Source organism: Cryptomeria japonica, chromosome 4 (assembly GCF_030272615.1).
Source record: "Cryptomeria japonica chromosome 4, Sugi_1.0, whole genome shotgun sequence".
Taxonomy (NCBI): domain Eukaryota; kingdom Viridiplantae; phylum Streptophyta; class Pinopsida; order Cupressales; family Cupressaceae; genus Cryptomeria; species Cryptomeria japonica.
The window spans coordinates 747092660-747114081 of record NC_081408.1 but is presented as its reverse complement, the minus strand read 5'-3'; the positions used below and the strand labels follow the sequence as shown (position 1 = coordinate 747114081).

Sequence of the window (21422 nt, the reverse complement as noted above, 5' to 3'; positions counted from 1 at the left end):
CAGAACCTCGAGGCAAACCCTGTATGCACCCAAACTGTCTCATCACCCACCTTGAAAATGTCTCTCTACCACATACGTTATCTGTTCAATGAGGAACCACCCCATGAACACATATGGCATCGCCTCTGCATCATCCTCCCACTACTCACACTCCCAGTAGGGGCGTCATATCACTGTATCTAACTCATCCAATGCACGCCACCAATACTCCAGCTTCCTCACCTGGGGCTGTGTCATCATACCTCCATATATATATATATATATATATGAAGAAAGGTAATCCCTACTGCTAGCGATGAAATCTCATGGTACACAACATCATGGAAATCCCTGTATAAATGTGCCAGCACACATGGTCCCCATGCATATTGGGTGCCCTCGCTGATCGGGTGCCCTTGTTGACCTTCCACTCAATCACCTACCCCCAACCTACTGCAAGTCCATGCGACCTCCGATCCAGGCATAGTAGCCCTCCCACGATGTCTGATACCACTGTTGGTAATGGCTCATATAAATTCACTATGTCCTCCCATGGAACCGATCCATCAAACACCTCTAAATCCGGATATAGGAATACTTGTCGTAGTGCCACCTAACCTAGCGGCCTGTCATACGTAACAAGCTCACCAATAATCGGGATATGTAGTATCCTCCAGATGTCCTCCAGTGTCACAGTGATCTCTCCCATCGCTAAATGAAAGGAGCATGTCTTGCAAAGCCATCGCTTGGCCAGCGTTGTCAGTAATCCGCGATTCATTCAAATCATGGGTAGGTGCATCATATCATATAAACCTGCTGAACATATACAGTCTATCTCCAGATCTGTCCTAACCACCAACTCGGTGCATGCTGGGGCACATACTATGCTTACTTTTTTTTCTTTGAAATGATGCGATAAACTACGTCATCTCAAAGAGGGGCAATTGTAGACACCCAAATCTGTCTACTTAATTAAATGGATACTTAGTATTTATTTGATTATTTAACCATTGATCAACAATTAATTAAATTAATATTTAATTAACTCATCTTAACCCTCTTCTCCTATTAATTAAATAAATTATTTAATTTAATTCATTAAACCATATTTTGACAATTAATTAAATAAATAAGCATATTTGTTTAATTAACCCCTCTCCACATTTAAATAAATCAATATTTATTTAAATTCCCTAAAAACCCTCCCACTTGCATTCTTCTACAAATGCAAGTTGCATAATTTTAGTTGAGATAAATGAATTTTATTTTAATTAAAATCCCCTTTTATCCTCACCCACTTGCTCATTAACTTCCTTCTAGATTCTTCTAACTTTCTTCTAAACTCTTCTAACCCCTTCTAATTAGCCTAATCCCCCCCTCTAATCATTTGCACATCCCTTAAGAAATGTCACTTCTCAAAACAACCCAAAAGTCTTCAATAACCATTAAAGGCTTTGTGTCTCCAACAAGATAACATCTAATGTCTTCTAAAACCCATTAAAGGCTCCTACATGACCATAAATGGTTAACACAAACTTAACCTTTGGTTAGAGACTTTCTCTCTAACTCAACCATCCTTTAACTCATTGGTCTCTTCAAGCATTCATTGCTTTGACCATGATTATCCCTTTTACTCTTGCATAAGAGTTTATCCTGTGGACAATAGATTTATCCAATAACCCAACCCACATGAGATTGCCCTCATGTCTCCTCAAGCATTGAATGCTCCTTCCCTCTCCTCTCAAACCATTTCATGTCGACACTTGTCATCATGGGATTGGGTTGAAAGCCAACACATGGATCCTAAACTCATCAATCTTGACCCTTTACAAGCCCACTTAATCTTAGTCATTCAATCAACATTTTTTCCCATAAAAGGACCTCATTTCCCAAGCAAAAAAGAGGCATTATAGAGCATTGTTATTATAGTGAAATTTACTCATAGCAACCCTTTTACACTTGCATAGCATTTGTTTATCATCTATAACCATCTTGAATCTCCATATGGGATCCATGGATAGGGTTAAAAGCTAAGAGCTACACTCATTTGGGACTTGGAGAGGGGAGAAACAAGGGAGAAGCATCAAAAGGCATCATGGAAGCATCTTCGGGAGACTCTTCTCCTTTCTTTTGTTTTGTTAAACGTCTTGCATGCTTTTCGAAATCTCTTTTGATATGTTTGGAATGGTTTTTAGTTCTTTGTTTTGGTTTTATGGTTGAAACTAACTTATTAACATTGGACTATATTTTTGCCTTGTCCCCATTTCCACGACATAAAAAAAAATGATTTTATATGATTTAAGCACTGTAAAAGAAAATTGAAGTCCACATTTGACTATTTGGACAATGAAGGGATTGAACAAGCACAACCTACAATAATTTAAAAAAATCATAGCCTAAGTTCTTGGAAGAACCTAGCTTCCTTTATATCTTTTAAACCCCCTTAGAATCAAATATTAAAATTGATAGGGGCATGAAGGGGTTGTTAAGTTAGCATAAAGTGGTTTAATAAGTTATGTTGCCCACCTAGCTATTATGGTTTGACAACATACTGGTGGTGGGTGCTTTGAAGGGTTTATGTATTGTTTGCAAGTGTTTATATGTAGTTTTTGATGGTGAAGTTACAATAAGAAGGTTGAGATAGAGTCGTGTGTATGCAAGTTATGAATTTATCAAACATATTCTAAGTATGCTATTATTAAAAGTTATTCATCACTTAAATGAAACAATTCAAGATGACTTCATTTTGAGTTTAACTTATTAAATTCAAGAGGGTGACTAATATGGTTCATCAAAATGTTTTTTTTTCATTAGTTTGATAGGATGCATGTACCTATTGCATTTAAGGAAAAAATAATGGAGCACAAATCTTTGATTTTGGACGGGGAAGGTTTGTGCCCATCCTTTTATAGTGCTTGAGTTCTTGGATTAAGTAATATGAGCTAGAAAATGATATGTAACATTTACAAATGTTTTATTATAACATGGGCCAATCATTTGAGGCTTGAAATTGGATGTGATTATAGCAACTCTTTACATTTTTCAATGTGTCAATGTGAAATGTGAACGCTTATTGCTTATTAGAGTTTACATTGTTCAAGGAGCCAATGTGAAATTTACTATCAAGTTTCATTTTCTTCTTGTCCAAACTATCGTGAGGAAGGGTTGTGAATTTGAATGCTCTTGGGCAAAAGAGGTGGTAGCTACATGACATATTTTGAATGCATCATGTGAATGTTTGAGGTTATGTGTTTTTATACAATTCGCTTTTTTCTTGTGGTTCTTCAATGCTATATATATATATATATATATATATATATATATATATATATATATATATATATATATATATATATATATATATATATGTTTGTTTCTCTTTTGCCAACTAGTTATAGTTGTTCATTTTTGTGGGTGTAAATTTGAAAGTATTCATTTAGTATTGTGATATGTGCATTCTCTATTCTTGTGATTAGTATATATTCATGAAGATAGGCCCTCTCATAGAACCCCCAACTTATTAAAAAATATTCTCTAAATTTTGTACATGTGAAAATGGCATTTTAGAAACATCCTCAAACCATAGTCGTAATAGGAAGTGGTTGGTTGATTTAAGAACTTCAAAAGATTTAAGTTTCAAATTTGTAAATTTGTAAATTACAATAAAACATTATAAAATATATATATATAAGAAATTATTCAAACCAATAAATTTTTAATTATAAAATACAACCTGAAATTTGGAAAGCAGTCCACATACTATCAGAACATCAGAACAAGAAAACAAAAGTACTTTGGAGAATAAATTCATTAGTTGAAAGATACTGAAATTCCAGTCAATTTTTGACGTCATGTATTGCAATAAGCCAAGAGAACGGCTGCCAATCAATTTTTAAGATTGGTAGATTTACATTGAAACCATAACAATATCAGCACGTGGCGAATATACTTCCATTCACCATGCTTCATATACAATAGTAGATAGTAGATACAACAGAAGTGATGCCAATGCAATGTATGATGGCTGCTCATGGCTTAAGCAATTTCATTAACAAATCCTCAACATCCTTGGCATTCACCATCCGTGAACCGTAGCCTTCACCATACTGGGATTCTTTTCTATTAGCTTCCACAGTGGATACCTAAATACAATCAAACAAATTCACTGAAATTTCAGTAATCTTTTAAAATGGGCATATAGAAATAATCAAATCAATCAGTAATTTTAAAAACTGAACATCCAAGAACAATCAATTAGGCCAACTAATCTTAAATTGAGTGAAATGACAGTAAAAGTCATTTAAGTACAATCAAATAAACCAAAACAATCATACAGATTATCTGAAAACAACCAAATAAATCAAATGAATTTCTGTATTATTATGACAATAGATACAATTTTTCAACAGAAAATAATACAGAGGTCAAGTTTCTCACTCTTTTCTAGGCAAAACATCATCTCCTTCTGTTTATTTCAAGGTGGGGCAGAAATCCCCACTGCCATCTCCCAGGTAAATAAAACGCTTGTTAAGCCCATCTTCTATGGACTTTCGCATTTCCTCTATGACTGCTCCCTACAATAGATAACAGAGCATTTAGCACAAACAAGAAAATTTGTTCTAGAGTACTGACAAAAAGTATATGTAAGAGAAAAATTATGACCTTGCACATATTGGGAGGGCAGAGGTTGCAGCCATGAGGAGCAACTGTAAAAGGGTGGAATGGGCAAATCCTTAATCTCCCACTCTCCTCAACAAATGCAGGGTTTGTCTTAATCTCTGTAAAGTACTGAAGCAGGTCATAGATTTCAAGGATGGTCTTTATAAAAATGAGATTAGCATCACTCACAATCCGGAGATCACACCTGCTTAAAACCCAAGAAGAATTTGCAACCATTAAAACAATCTCTGTAAAGATTAAAACGATCAAAGAAGCGAAAGCAAAACAGCAGAAAAGAAACACACAACACAAGGTTTAACGTGGTTCACCACTAAGTGGCTACGTCCACCAGAAACACAGGGAATTATCTTATTAACCAATATCAATTCTACAACATACATGACTGCACTCAGTCATTTATATAGACATCTTAGATTTGAAATGAAGAGTCTTCTGGGGAAGACAAACAGCGCCAACCGGTACAGCCATGCACAACGACATCCCTGCTTCCAATTCGAGTCACATTACATCCTGCCTGCAAGATTTTAATTTTGCGAACTCTTGTTCACGTACACTGCAGATATGCCTTCTCCAAATCAAATCAGATTCAAAAACGTTTTTCGACACAAATTCACCGAATATGCCAAAAACAGAAACACCACTCTTTGTGTCTAATATGAACCCTTCATCCAAAAATGAATCTTGTAATGACCCTCCTGCCTTCTCTTGATTTTGTTGCAGGTGCTTCGACATAAATTACACCACACAACGGTGTCCGCAAACATACATATGTCCTTCCTACTCCCCAAAGGTATCCCAGCGACATAAGACTCAAGCACGTCCACAAACTAGTTCAACGTGGTTACCGAATGGTCATTCTGTAGCCTATGCTCACTCCCAAGGAGGCAAAAACTAACAAGGTGGTGTGTCGGGTCAAGAAGCTCCGGGCACTTGGTATTAGTGGTAGTAGGGAGCCTCGAAACGAGTCCATCGCCTCCCAATTTACCATGCATCTTCCACAACTCCCTTGGGATCCCCACACCAACTACAATGACATATTGTGGTTGTTGCCTTCGTGCCTTGATAACAGTTCTGTAGATTTCGTCTGAACTTAATCCAGCCCACAAAATTGCTCCAGTACACATCTCAACCAATGTGAAGCCAAAACTCCAGGCATCGGACTCTGCTTCTCCAATCTCCACAGTCGGGTTCCACAAACTAGAGGCAACTTTGTCGATAATCACATCGCCCGACACAGTCTCAGGGGTCGCTGATTCTGCCATTTGGCTTTCCACGGTTTGTTTCGAGTCATCCTTCTCTGCACGAGACCTAATATCGTCTTTGGCCACAATACCGCAGATTTGGTTCAACTCCAAAACCGCGACTTCTACAAAGTCTGAAGTTGTCTTTGCCTCTTCAATTGCCATGGCCCGTGACTACTTGCCTGTCACTTTCCTCTGTCTGAAGCAAGTTCTCCTTTTTGACCTTATCATTTCCGTGCGAAGACTATTTTGAGCCCCAAGTGGGAGAAAGCGATGCTATTGGAGGTTCAATGTCACTGTCTCATTCTTTGAAAGGTCCTCCTCGACTGCATATATCCAGCCCACTCACAAGGTTATTAATTGAATCACCAAATTTAACATTGGCAAAAACATTGCCTTCCTCGAACAGGGCATAAATCTCTTCAGCTTCATTGATGTCGTCCTTGTTGCTACGGCTGGGGCTCCAGCTGCTCGAGCTATGCTTGTTCTGAATTTTCATCTCCTCCTCCAATAACTTCGTTTCTCTATGACAATCCATTGCATTTTCGAGGTGTAGGCCCTCCAAAATTCTCCTAATTTGAAAGTCATCCGGAGCCACCTCCCTTTCAAACTCATTCAGCACGGCAAAAACATTTTGCAAATCATTATCGTTATCAACGCTCTCCTTAACAATAACATCCTCAAGTGCAGATTCTTCATCAGCTTTCACCCATTTCCGCTTGTTGTAGTCACATTGCCCTTCCTCAGGTAGCCCGCGTAGCTCCTCCGCAAAGGTATCGTGTAACGACTCCCTATAAAACCTCGACGCTTGCCTGCTGCAATGCCCATTATTTACACCACAATGATGCCCAACTCCTAGGTTTGAATGCGTGGGAGAGGAGCGTGCAATCAATGCATTCCACTCTTCCTCCACTACTGCAATCTGCAACAATAAATCATCACTCTCTTTTTCTTTTTGAAAATCAATTTCCTCAAAGACCTTATCCCTAGCTTTTCTAAAGTCTTCTAGATCCTGCGTAGCCTTGAGCCAAAGGCTCTCTCCTGCCTCCTTGAGCTCTATAATCCCTGCGCTCCTGGGATCTTTAGTCACTAGGCAACCCAAATCCTCTTGTGGATTCTTTCCACCAAAGAAAGGCTTTCCTATCAACAAGACATGCATTTTTGTGAGGAAAGAGTCCTCTATTTGGAGCTTCCCATCACTTTCCTCTTGCTGAAATACGGTCTCTTCAGAAAAATCCCATTCTTTCTTAAAGTTATCTTTTTCAATATTCATCATGCGACACAAAACCATCAACTTCTGGTCCATACAAATCAGTTTGTCTGTGAGTAGGAGATTCTCTTCCTTCAACCTCATAAATTTTTCTTTTTCATAATCCTCCCGAGTCTTGGTCTCAACTTCCTCAACTTCATCCTCAATCGCTTCCGTGTCCTCCTCTTCAATCGAATCAAGAAATTCTTCAATAGCGTCATCATCTTCGTCTTCCATCTCTACTCAAGCCAATCTGGCTCTGATACAAATTGTAAAGATTAAAACGAGCAGAGAAGCGAAAACAAAACAACAGAAAAGAAACACACAACGCAAGGTTTAGCGTGGTTCACCACTAAGTGGCTACGTCGACTTGAAACGCAGGGAATTGTCTTATTAACCAATATCAATTCTACAACATACATGACTACACTCAGTCATTTATATAGACATCTTAGATATGAAATGCAGAGTCTTCTGGGGAAGACAAACAACCATGTGACTGTTGGGCTTCATATACCCAACAATCTCTGCAAAGCTCAACCAACAACAAAAGACTCAGCTACTTGGACAAATGATATAAAACCCATTGTAAAATTTCAAAAGAACCACTTGAGGACTCCACCCAAAAGGGAGTCCATGATCAACTTTAAAACCCCAAAAATAACCAGCTCAACCGAAAAGAAGAGAAGTTTCTAAGGGCTCCTCCATTAAACCACCCAACCTAAAACTCACCCCTAAAGAGAAGCCAAATTTGATGGCCCTGATGATCTCTGGATACAGAAGAATGGTCCTCAAACTTGCTTCAATGTCACTAATGCTCTTCCCCTATTCATGCAGCTCACCCATCATTTTATCCTGCACAGACAAAAACACCCTAAGCTTAACACCTACAAAGATTCAAAAGCGAAAATGCTACAACATCACAAGGGTTAGTACACATTGTTCTGGTCTTGACTCTGTGTCAGTTCTTGGACTTTCGGATCAAACCCATGATCCATCATTAAGTAGTAGAAAACATGAAAAAAAAAAAAAAATCAAAATCAGAAACATTACATCATTAATCATGATATTTGATCCTAAATATTAAAAAAAACACCCACACAATCGAAACGAAAAACAATACAAACATCATATGTTTGCAATTACAAGGGTTACTTACCATGACAGTATTCCATGGAAGGGTGGAAAGCAAAGACTCAAAGCGTTCAGTGGCCCCAAGCTTTTCCATAACCCATGGATCACTGTCACAATCTATTATGGTGAGATCAAAATCAAAGACTACTACTGTGTCCATTATCAACAACTCAGAGGCAATGTAGAATACAAGAATCAAAAAGATAATTTGTTTGAAAGAGGAGGCAGGGCAAGGAGTTGATATAGGGTTGAAGAAGGAGAATATGCCATTGAGTAAAGTAGAATACGCGCATGGCAGCTAGTAGCTGGAAAAACGAGCAATATTTGTTAGGACTCTTCCACGCATATACTGGAAAATATTCTTTCAGATGCCTGGTAAGGGCATGTCCCCATGCTGCTGCTTAGTTTATTTTGGCTAGCAGCAGCTGCTCAACTTTTTAAGGAGCAATTTGTGGAGTAGGTGGCCCATGAATAGTCAAATGGCTGCTTATTTTTATGCAATCTTCTTCAATCATTTTGTAAATGAAATTATTGATAATATTTTTTACAAATAAAATTCATAAGCAAAATTTTAGGCAAGTAAATAGGAAAGCAAAAAAATATGGTGAAGCCACGTGTCTTTTTTTATCAATAAGTAGTCACTGCTTATTTCTAGCCCCCATTTTTTTCAAAGCTTATTTTCAATTTTTAAGCAACTGCTGCTCCACTAAAATAGGGAAAGATTCCAATTTATCCTTTTCCTTGATTAGGGCAGGTCCCCATGCGGCTGCTTAGCTTATTTTGGCTAGCCCAGCCCCGCCTTTAGCCGCTGCTCCACTTAAATAGGAAAAGAATTCAATTTATCCTTTCCTCTTAATTAAAAAATTGGATGGGAACACTCTTGGCCGCTTAATTTTAAGCAGAAATTGCATTAAAGCAGCCGCATGGGGACATGGGGTTAGAATTTTACATAGGAACATTCCAGCTGCTTAAATTTAAGTAGAAAATGCTCATAAGCAGCCGCATGGAGACATGGGGTAATTTTATAAAAAGTTCCCACATCTGCTCCCCTATTTTCAATTGCTTTCCAAAGCTCACAGCCGTTTTGAAAATAGAAATGTGAAGTTTCTTTACACCTTCAAATATGTTAATAATAAATAAAAGGTTTTGTGATTAAAAAATTATACCAGAAAACAATGTGTTTGTAAATGAAGCATATTCTCCAAACCTTTGGGACTGACTATTAGGCAGGTTATTAGCATTGGTGATAATCTAAATATGTTTTAAGAAAGAAGATACACAAAACTATATAAAGCTTTGCAAGACGTTAACTTCAGTATATTAAAATTCTTATTAAAAGCTGGAGATCAGTAACCGTATTATCAATGGCATCTAATTAGTGTTGGTTTTAAACTTTTATTTTACTTAATTTAGTCTATGAGATAAATCGTAAATAAATTTACAATATTGTTTAAATAATTATTATTATTTAAATTTTTTGTTAAAGTATAAGTTTTTTATTTTTTAGTATTTGTATTTTTTATGTATCTTTAAGTTGGTTTAATATAATTAAATATTATTATGAAAATATGATCATATGTGTCATTATCACCCACTTTAAGTAGTTGAGTTCACATCTTTTTTTTAGGTTTACTAAGGGTGGGGTGAGGGGTCCCATGGAGGGGGCCTTCCCAAAAATAAAGCTGGAGCTGCTAAGCTTTTTCAAGAATATTTATTTTGTTTTTCACTTCAGCTTCTAAATTTAAGGATGTCATGAACTTTGTACTGCAAGCTTTTTTAGGAATATTTATTTTGTTTTTCACTCCAGCTTCTAAATTTAAGGATGTCATGAACTTTGTAGTGCAAGCTTTTTTAGGAATATTTATTTTGTTTTTCACTTCAACTTCTAAATTTAAGGATGTCATGAACTTTGTAGTGCAAGCTTTTTTAGGAATATTTATTTTGTTTTTCACTTCAGCTTCTAAATTTAAGGATGTCATGAACTTTGTAGTGCAGTAAACTCCTAAATTTTCACCAGCTTAAAAATGGAAGCCTAAAAAGTAGGAGCTTCTATTTTTTAGAGTAGATTCCAAATAATCCCATAGCCCCCCAAAAAAATCTCCATGGGACCGCCTCTTCCTTTAAAATAGAGCTTAAGCCCCTCCTATGGGACCCTCCCTTAGATTTTCAAGCCTAAAAGGTATGGGCTCTATTTTTTAGGAAAATATTCTAATTAATCCCGTTGCCAAAAAATCTTTTTTTCATGGGACTACCTCTTCCTTAAAAATAGAGCTTAAGCCCCCTCCATGGGACCCCTGCCTAAGGCTAGGATCCCATAGAGCTAGAGTTTGTGACATTTTTTACAAATATTTCAAAACAAGTATTTGGATGAAGGTGCATCAATTTTTCATAGGCTTACTAAGGCTAAGGTCCTATAGAGCTAGAGTTGCTGAGATTTTTTAACAATATTTCAAAACAAGTATTTGGAATTGGAGCAAGTGTAGCAATTTGCAACTTAGAGGTAGGGGAGCCTTAGTCCTAATGGTGTATCATCAGCCCATCCAAGTTATTATGGGAGGTGTGGAAGGAACAAAACAAGAGGGTGTTTCAAGATAAGGAGTATAGTTGTCCTCTTTCTTAAACAAGCTAGAGGTTGCAAATAGCAAGCTTGGAGGGCAAAATTCAAAGAAGTCTAATTTCACATTATGGGACACTAGAATGAGAATCCCCCTCTTAACGGAGTTGGGGTTAGACGACTCAATAAAAAAGGAATGAAGCACACTATGACAACCTCCCCCAATTATGGATAGCATAAGCTAAACTTCAACACAAGCTAATGCTACATTGTGAGGAATTGGAATAGAATGGTGATTGGAAGCATCTCACTTCTCCTCCACAAAAGTACCAATTATAATGTAGAGTTTTCTAAGATTATGCAAGGAAGTTAATGTGATAGAACAAGGTAAATTTACAATTCAAGGCGGCCAACAATGATGTGGATGCCATTTACAAGAAAGCATTGAAGATTTTAACAACACAGAGTCACTTCTAGGTTTGGATGCTCTAGCAACATCATGTTGTCTCACATTCCCTTCCAAGTTCCTTATATGAATTGAGGCAATTTTGCTCATGTCTTCACATCAAAACACCAAAACTAGTGAGAGGTTTAGCATATAGCTATCGAGTGTTGTTCATGGCTCTCCATGGCATTCTCTTATAATTGCCCTTTTTATGAATACAACTACTTTTATATCAAATAAATAATATTAATAAGAAAAATAAATAAAAATTATTATTATAACTATATATAAACAAATAAAAATACTAAAATTATTATTATAGCTATATATAAACAAATAAAATACATAATAGTTTAATTTATTTATACATATAATTTTATTTCCTTATAAAATAAAGTTTTATTTATTTATACATATAATTTTTTTCCCTTATAAAATCAGTCAATCTTATATTTTTTATATATATTAATCAACATATTTTTTAATTATATACTTTACAAAAAATATAACAAGAGATAATTCCAACAAATAATTTATATTTTATAAAATATAGCCTAAAATTAGAAAAGTAGTTGCAGACAACAAGAGAATAAAAGTATTTTGTAGAAAAAGTCATTAGTTGAAAGATATTGAAATTCCACCAATGTTTGACGTCATGGCTTGCAATAAGCCAAGGGTACGGTTGCTAACCAATATTTGAGATCGGTTTATTTACATTTATACCACACCAACAATATAAGCACATGGCGAATACTTCCTTCCATTTACCATGCTTTATGCAAAATTATACAAACAGCAGAAGTGGATGTTCATGGCTTAAGCAATTTCATTAACAAATCCTCAACATCCTTGGCATTACACTGAAATTTCAGTATTATTCTGACAATAGATACAATTTTTCAACAGAAAATAAAACAGACGTCAACTTTCTCACTCTTTTCTGGGCAAAACATCATCTCCTTCTGTTAATTTCAAGGTGGGGCAGAAATCTCCAGTGCCATCTCCCAGGTAAATAAACCGCTTGTTAAACCCATCTTCTATGGACTTTCGCATTTTTTATATTAAATCTGTATAATATAAAAATATAATCATAAATATATGTATAATAAAACATAATATTATTGTTCAAATAAAGAATAAAAAATAATTTAAACATAATTAATATATTTAACTACAACTTAATATTACATATAATATAAATAAAATAAAATATTATATATTGTCCAAGGGTTTGAGCTTGGTTAGTTAAAGCATTGAGTTCTCAATGTGGAGACTCAAGTTCAACTCCTATGAGGGACACCTTTGTGGAATCTAAGTTGTGACTCTTGGTCTAGTTATTTGTAATAAGTTTTGTAGTATTATTATTAAAATCATTACTATATAATTGTCATTTTATACAAAGTATTTTCAAAATTTGATTTCCTAAGTTAATATTTCAAATAATTATATTGAAATAAAATATTAATTTTAGTTGGAATTTTCAAATGAATAACTAAAAATTGATTATGAACAAATATTATAGCAACTTTTTTTTATCATGTATCATTTAAGATGTGTTACATCTTTTGAGTATCATGTATATGTCAAATCTCTTGTCAAAAAATTGATTATGATGTATATGAAGGTCTACAATACATTAAATAAATTATTTTTAATTTAATATTAGATTTTTTTTCTAACATTTCACTTATTATATCTTGCTATCAACTTGGAGAAGATTCAATTTTATGAGTAATCTAGTTGCACAACCATTTGAGCTCTATCAAGTATCTTACTTTCCATATTTATCCTACCACCCATTTGGCAAGAACTTCACTGCAACATGGATAACAATTTAGAAAATGGTCAACATTTCTATGCTTAACATTGGTTTGATCGAACCAATGTTGCTCTCAATTTACCTTGACAAGAACTCTTCAACAATGTGACCTTGTTACTTAAGTTTATTTAACTTGATGTAACATTGTTTACATAATTAATTTCTATTTAAAAAAAATTCGTGTAGTTTTATTTTTAAGTATTTTGTTTCACATATTATTAAGCCCGTTTAAGTTAATTGGGTATGATTATAATGAAAATACATGGCATAGTTTATTAATCACATATGTTATTTACTCTTGTTGGAGTAATTTTAGGACAATTATCTAATTATTTATTAATTAAGTCATTTAATTGCTTTTTCACTTAAGCTAAACTTAGGTGCTTTTTATTATCTAGAGTTTGCTTTTCCAACATTAGTTCTAAATGTAGTTGAGCTTAATTTAGCTCCTACTTTGCATTAGTCCTCCTATTTTTAGCATTAGGGTTTTATTCATCCTTTATAAGGATTCATTCATTCATTGTAATTGTAGCTTCAATATTGTATCTTCAATCATCTTTTGTGCATAATACAAAATTCTCTACAATTATCTTGTGATTGATCATAAACTTCTGCAACAAAGAATTATATCAAAAAATAAATATAATTATTTAAAAAATATATATATTTTTAATTATAACTAAAATTAATTAATTATATATATAATAAGTATATCTTATATTTTTTATATATATTTAATTAACATATTTTTTTATTACACAGAAAACGTCTCTTCCTATGAAATGGACGAGCTAAAAATTTTAATCCAACTACGGGTAATCCTCTAAAAGAGCAACAGACTATTCAAAAAATTGTGTCCATCCATCATTTTAATCCAACTACGGGTAATCCTCTAAAAGAGCAACAGACTATTCAAAAATCGTGTCCATCCATCATTTTCTTGTTCTTTTACATAACCCTTATTTGCTATTTCCCTCTCAGACAACACAACAAGATGTACTAGTTACTACCTATGTCAGACACTTTTTTTTGGATTCTCTGCACATTTAAAAAATTAACGTGCACATTTAAAAAATTATTAATAAAATGACCTGTAACATTTTTTATTTTAAATTTACAAAGATATATAGTCAAAATATATTTTATAGATATTTTATTATTAAATGAATAAATAAAATGACTTATTTTTTAATTATTTGAAAAGTTAATATATATTTTATTTTATTTTTTTAAATTTTGTTTTGATCTTTTCTTTTGAATGTCTCTATTTTAATATTTTTCTTTTCTTTTCTTGTTTAGTTTTCTTTACAGCTCTTGAATTTGTAGTTTTTATGCAATTTTAATTTTTTAATAGCATATTAGTTTTATTTTATTAAATTTTGAAATTCTTCTTGAATGATTAAAAAAATAACAATAATAATCAGTTTTAGTTTATGTCTCTCATTTTTTCTTCTTCATTTTAGTAATCTTACTTTAACATACTGTGAATAGAGCAATTCTTAATGAAAAAACATACATAAATTTTATCAAAAAAAATGTAATTCTAATAATAATAATTCATATATAAGTTGAATTATATAAATCAATAAATTATAAATTTTATTTTATCTTTTTAATAAGTTTCATTTTGTTTGTAATCTTTTTAATTTGTTTTTATCTCTAATTTTTAATATTATATTAAAATTTTAGCTTTAATGGTTTTGATAAAATTATTTTTTATTTTTAATATTTTATTTAAAATACATTTTTATGTTCAAGTTTCTAATAATTTTTTATTTGTTAATATTAAAATTATATTCAATTAATGTTAATGTTGTCTGTAATATATTAATTATATTTTTCAAGTACATATTTTACTAATATTTCAATTTTAATAAATCAAAAAATTAATTTGATTATTTATTATCTTAATAAGTTTATTTTTTAAGTATTATATTTTATAATTATTATTTTTCTTTTTTATATATATTTCATCTTTTTATATCTCTTTACTCTCTATTTCTCTCTTCCTCCCCCTCCCTCTCTACCCATTTATAGATATATATCTCTCATCATCTATCATTTCTAGGTTATATCTATATTTTTATCTTTCATTTCTACCCATCTCTCTCCCTATTTCTCCCTCTCCATGTATCACTCTCCCTCAAGTCATCTCTCATTTCTAGGTTATATCTATATTTTTATCTTTTATTGCTACCCATCTCTCTCCCTATTTCTCCCTCTCCGTGTATCACTTCATCTTTTTATATCTCTTTACTCTCTATTTCTCTCTCTTCCTCCCCCTCCCTCTCTACCTATTTATAGATATATATCTCCTTCTCTATCGATCCATCTCTCTCTCTCTCTCTCTCTCTCTCTCTCTCTCTCTCTCTCTCTCTCTCTCTCATATACGCACTCTCTATATTTCTCCCTCTTTATATCTATCTCTATATGTCTATCTCCACATCTCTTTCTCTCTCATATACACACTCTCTCTGTTTATTTCTCCATATTTCTATCTCTCTATTACTTATCTATGCGACCTTCTCTCTCTCAACCTTTCTTGTTCTATCTTTGGCTCCCTATGTCTTCCTCTCCCTCTCTATTTATATCTCATTATATATACCTCTCTCTTATTCACTCTATCTCTCTTACTTTATATATCTGTCTCTTTAATTCTTTCTCACTCTATCTCTTTCTATACACATCTTTGTCATTTCTCTATCTCTTTTAATCCTAATATATGTCTTCCCCTGTCTCCCTATCTCTATCTCTCTCTCTCCCTCTATATTGATCTCTCCCTCTCTCCCCCTCTTCTCTCCCTACCTCATTTGCCTTATCTCTCTCCCTCCCTCTCTATCTCTCCCACCCTTTCTCCTTGCATATACCCTATTTATCTCTCTATAGATCTACCTCTCTCTCTTTCTCTTCATATATATCTCCATTTGTCATTCTCCTTCTATCCATGTCAATTTGTGTATCTCTACTTCTCTCTATTTGTCTATCTCTCTATCTCCCTCATCCTCCCTTTATATCTCCTTATATCTTTATCACTTTATCACACCATTTATATCTCCATGTCTCTCCCTCTATCTTTATCTCTCTCATTACCTCTCTATTTTTCTCCCTCTTCCACTTTCCATCTATCATCCTCTCTTCCCCTCTATCCGTAGCCATATCTCCCCTTGTCCATCCATATATATCTCTCTCCCTCTACCTCTTCCTAGACCTTTGTATCTATATCTCTTTGTATGTCTATCTCTCATATTTTCCTTTTATCTCTCCATCTATCTCATCATCTCTCTATCTCTCTATACCCTTATATCTCACTCTTTACCCATCTCTCTCTCTCTCTCTCTCTCTCTCTCTCTCCTTTTCTCTTAATATCCCTCTCCTCCATCTCCTTATCCATCTCTATCTCCTCATCTGTCTTTCTCTTACCCCCTCTATCTCTCCCTTTCTCCCTATTGCAAACATTACATCAACCTATTTGTAATGGAGCTTAATTATCTTGACAATTTAGAGATTTATTTTAATCATGTTTGGATTCTTGTAAGTGGATGTATAGTTGATTTGAAGCTTTCACACCTCCATTTAGACCTTTGTTATAGAAACACCATAATATGCTACACAAATTTATGCACAAAATAGACCAAAATTTTCCATCATTGACCTTCCACACATCCTCGATGTACCCATTGCACAGCAAGGAGTGTACAATTGCTAGTTATATATACTTGTAAAAACGTATAACAAGAATTAAATCGACCTAATAACATATTAATTATAAATCACAGCCCAAAATTAGAAAAGCACTCCACATACTATCAGAAGAGAACAAAATTTCTTTGTGGAATGAAATCGTTAGTTGAAAGATGTTGAAATTCCACACAATTTTTTACGTCATGTGTTGCAATAAGCCAAGGGTACGGATGCCAATCAATTTTTGAGGTTGGTTGATTTACATTGATACCACAACATGTAATCAGCACATGGAGAAAACTTCCTTCCGTTCACCATGCTTCATTAAAAAAATAACAGAGACTACAGAAGTGGTACAATGCAATGTATGATGGCTGATCATGGCATAAGCAGTTTCATCAGCAAATCCTCAACATCCTTGGCATTAGACCATCCGTGAACTTTAGCCTTCACCATACTGGGATTCTTTTCTATAAGCTTCCACAGTGGATATCTAAAAACAATCGAACAATCAAATTCATAAGATTTCCACAATCTATTCAAATCTTGTATGCAGTTTTTGGATTTGATTGCGTTGGAAATTTTTATTATCAATGGTTGTGATTCATCATCAGGATGCAAGAGAGTTAAGAAATTGAATCACGAAATGTGATTCCAAATATTGATAGTAAAAATTTCCAACACAATCAATCAAATGATATTAAATTAAGTGAAATTTCAGTTATTTTATAAACTGAACATCTAACAACAATCAATTGAATCAAATAAAATTAATTAGATGGTCTTTTGAACATTCTTATATAATAGATATCAATGAAAAATATACATAATTAAAATCAAAAGCAATCTTACAGACAACCTAAAAGCAACCAAATAAAGCAAATGATATTTCAGTATAATGGTACAGATAAAAACAATGAAATAAATTAAATAACAGATTTTATATTTTTCAACAGAAAATGATACAGAGGTCAAGTTTCTTACTCTTTTCTGGGCAAAACATCATCTCCTTCTGTTAATTTCAAGGTAGGGCAGAAATCCCCACTGCCATCTCCCAGGTAAATAAAACGCTTGTTAAAACCATCTTCTATGGATTTTCGCATCTCATCTATGACTGCTCCCTGCAATAGATAACAGAGCATTAAGCATAACCTAGAAAATTTGTGCTAGAGTACTGGCAAAAAAGGATATGTAAGAGAAAAATTATGACCTTGCACATATTGGGAGGGCAGAGGTTGCAGCCATGAGGAGCAACTGTAAAAGGGTGGAATGGGCAAATCCTTAATCTCCCACTCTTCTCAACAAATGCAGGGTTTGTCTTAATCTCTGTAAAATACTGAAGCAGGTCATGGGTCTCAAGGATTGTCTTTATGAAAAAGAGATTAGCATCACTCACAATCCGAAGATCACACCTGCTAAAAAACCAAGTAAAAATTAAAACCATGAAAATCATCTCTTCAAAGCTCAACCAACAGGAGAAGGCTCCGCTACTTGGACAAATGATATCAAATCCCATTGAAAAAATTCAAAAGAACCATCTCAACCACTTGAGGACTCCAGCTAAGAGGGAGTCCCTGACCAACTTTGAAATCCCCCCCAAAAAACCATCTCAACCAGAAAGAAAGAGAAATTTTTAAGGGCTCCTCCATTAACCACCCAGTCTAAAACTTACCCTAAAGAGAAGGCAAATTTAATGGCTCTGATGATATCTGGATACAGAGGAATGGTCCTCAAACTTGCTTCGATGTCACTAATGGTCTTCCCCTGTTCATGCAGCTCACCCATCATTTTATCCTGCACCCACAAAATAATCCAAAAATTCAAAATCAAAATGGCTACAACATTTCAAGGGTTAGTACATTTTGATCAGGACATTTTGGAATCCATGATCCATCATCTGGAAGTAGAAAGTAAGAAAAGAGGAGAGAAATCAAAATCAGAAACAATGCATCATGAATCATGAAAATTGATCTAAAACAATTAAAAAATTTATTAAAAAACAAAATTGCTACAACATTACTAGGGTTAGTACACATTGTTCTAGTTTTAACATTTTTCCTTGCATATTTCCATGATCCATCATCATCAGGAAGTAGATCCATCAGGAAGTCGGAAAAGAGAAAAGAAATGAAAATCAGAAAATACATCATGAATCAAGAAAAATGATCCGAAACAATAAAAAAACAAACTACGCAACCAAAACCAAAAGCATTATAGACATCATACACTGTACAAATCATATGTCTGCAATTGCAAAGGTTACTTACCATGACAGTATTCCAAGGAAGGGTGGGAAGCAAGGACTCGAAGAGTTCAGTGACCCCAAGCTGTTTCATAACCCATGGATCGCTATCACAATCTATTATGGTGAGATCAAAATCGAAAACTACTACTGTGTCCATGCTCAACAACTCAGAATTTATGGAGGACTTACAACTGTTTAATGATGTGAATGGGGTAAGAATCCTGAAACCCTTGGTTCGGCGCGTCTCCACGGCCCGCTTATCCTCCTTGACGGATTTTGATCTCTGGTGAAAAGTCGCTGCCTCTTTCTTTAAAATTGGCCTTTCTTCGTAATAGCTCGAAATCGACCGCTTAAGAAGAGGCTTATCTACTCCATTTTCATTGCGCTTGCATTTCCTGAAACGCAGGTCTTCCAGCTTCATCACAGGAGTTCTATTATTCCCCAAATTGACAAACTGCAGCCATCTTGAAGACGTTTTACTGCACGAACCAGACGAGAATGATGTCCAATTTGCCATAACATTAGATTTATTACTGATAGCGCTTGAATTCACAGCACTTAAACCCTTCTGTGAGGCTGAGTAACTCAAAAGGTTCTGCGGGGAGCTTGAGAATTATTGGAGATTGAGCTCATCCAGCAACTTGACTTCGACTCCAGAGAATCTGATCTCCGATCTCCAACCCTGAAACTTTTCATTTAACAGGGGAAACGAGGAAAAATATGTGTCAGGACTTTTCCAGGCATATGCTGAGAAATATTCTTTCGTATGGTCGGTATTTATTTGAAAAGTTCCTGTTTAAAATTGCTTTTTAGAAAGCCCTCAAACCCTTTCAAACTAGGGGAAGAGCACACTAGCCGTTATGGAACATTCTTTACACATTCAACCTTCTACTACTAATTTTAAAGATTTAAAAAAAAAAAATAATTATTAATAAATTTTACATATATTAATAGTTATCTATTTTTTAATATATTTGGATTATAATGGTTCAATTGTACATCTTTATTGGTATCCATAGTGTACTACTATTAGGGTATTTGTGCATAAGGGTGGGTCCCATGAGAAGGGCTTGGGCTCTATTTTTAAGGAAGAAATTACTTGGAATCTTTCCCTAAAAAAAGGAAGCCTCTACTTTTTAGGAAACAGGCAAAAAAAAAGGAGGAACTTTGCTTGTCACTTGTCAATAATCTGCACATTCCATTTCCCACCAAAATCAAATGAAGAGGGAAAATGACATTTATTTAATTAATTTTACCCTTTTTTGTGCTCAAACTTCCTTAAATTCAGTAGTTCAAATTTTTAAGTTGGTTGCATAACAAAACTCATGAGATGGCCATGTTTGAATTTTTCCTAAAAAATCTCCTCCAACTCTATTTTTAAGGAACCCCAGTCTAAGTATTGATAATTTTAAGTGCACCATTATTTGGAGATTTATAAATAGGTAGGTATGGATGACACTTTGAAATGTGTACTATTAATTTGGTTTCCATATCTTTGAAGAAACAAGATGCACATAACTATAAGAAGCTTTACAAGGCTCCAACTTAGTTTAAATTCTTACAAGATGGAGGATAGTAATTCTATTATAAAATGTTTTATTTTTAATTTATTAAAATTTATTATTATTTTTTAATATTTAATTTTTTTCTTTTATACAAATTTAATAAAAACAAATTAAAATGAATTATCATCTATTTATTTGACAGAAAAGTTTGAGCTATGAGGATAGATTCCTTGGAAGACATATTTTTTATGAAATCTAAAGCTAAAACATAAAACATTTAATATATTTAAGATGTTTTAAAAAGAAAAAATGAACAATTACAAAAGATTTAATGCATTAAGAAAGGACATTGTTGCATGATTAGAAATTGTTATAGTGTTGCTTGTAACTAAGATTTTTACAATAAAGATATATCTAAATAAACTTGTTGGCCCATATTTAAGGTTGATTTTCCTCCATAATAGTATTACTATTAAAATCACTACTATATAGTTGTTCTTTTATACAAATTAATTTTAAAAATTCATTTCTTAAATTTAATATTTCAAATTGTTTTACTAATTATATTGAAATAAAATATCAGTTTTTTTGCTAATTGGCAAGTGTCTATAAGAAATTATATATATGAAAAATTAAACCTAACTAAAATTTAGATGAGTGACTAAAAATCAAATAGGACCAAATTTAACAACAATTTTTTTTATGATCAAGATACATCCTTTGTCTAAACAATTAGAGGCATGGCCAAAATCCATTTAGAGGCACGATAATTTACATCTTTTGAGTATCATACACATGCCAAATCTCTAGTCAAAAAAATGATTATGATATATTTTATTTAATTAATATATCATTTAAGAGATTTAGGGCTAATTATTGCTAACATTTTT

At 33.6% G+C, this 21422-nt stretch overlaps 1 protein-coding gene and 1 pseudogene across 2 annotated transcripts; both read right to left on the bottom strand.

Annotated features, from left to right (window-relative positions):
• Positions 1-3831: 3831 nt before the first annotated feature.
• LOC131875534 (inorganic pyrophosphatase 2-like) lies at positions 3832-8457 on the bottom strand (annotated as a pseudogene).
• Positions 8458-16922: 8465 nt separating this feature from the next.
• On the bottom strand, positions 16923-19785 carry LOC131076679 (thiamine phosphate phosphatase-like protein). 2 transcript variants are annotated; one of them, XM_058013977.1, is made up of 5 exons: positions 19050-19785; positions 18455-18576; positions 17993-18197; positions 17767-17903; positions 16923-17275 (listed from the first exon to the last, which is right to left on the bottom strand). In XM_058013977.1, exons 1-5 carry the CDS (start codon positions 19542-19544, stop codon positions 17161-17163), a joined length of 1074 nt encoding a protein of 357 aa, XP_057869960.1. In that variant the 5' UTR covers positions 19545-19785; the 3' UTR covers positions 16923-17160. The 2 variants fall into 2 exon arrangements, with proteins under 2 accessions (XP_057869960.1, XP_057869961.1); XM_058013978.2 differs by having other exon boundaries at positions 17993-18194; positions 19050-19784.
• Positions 19786-21422: the final 1637 nt, after the last annotated feature.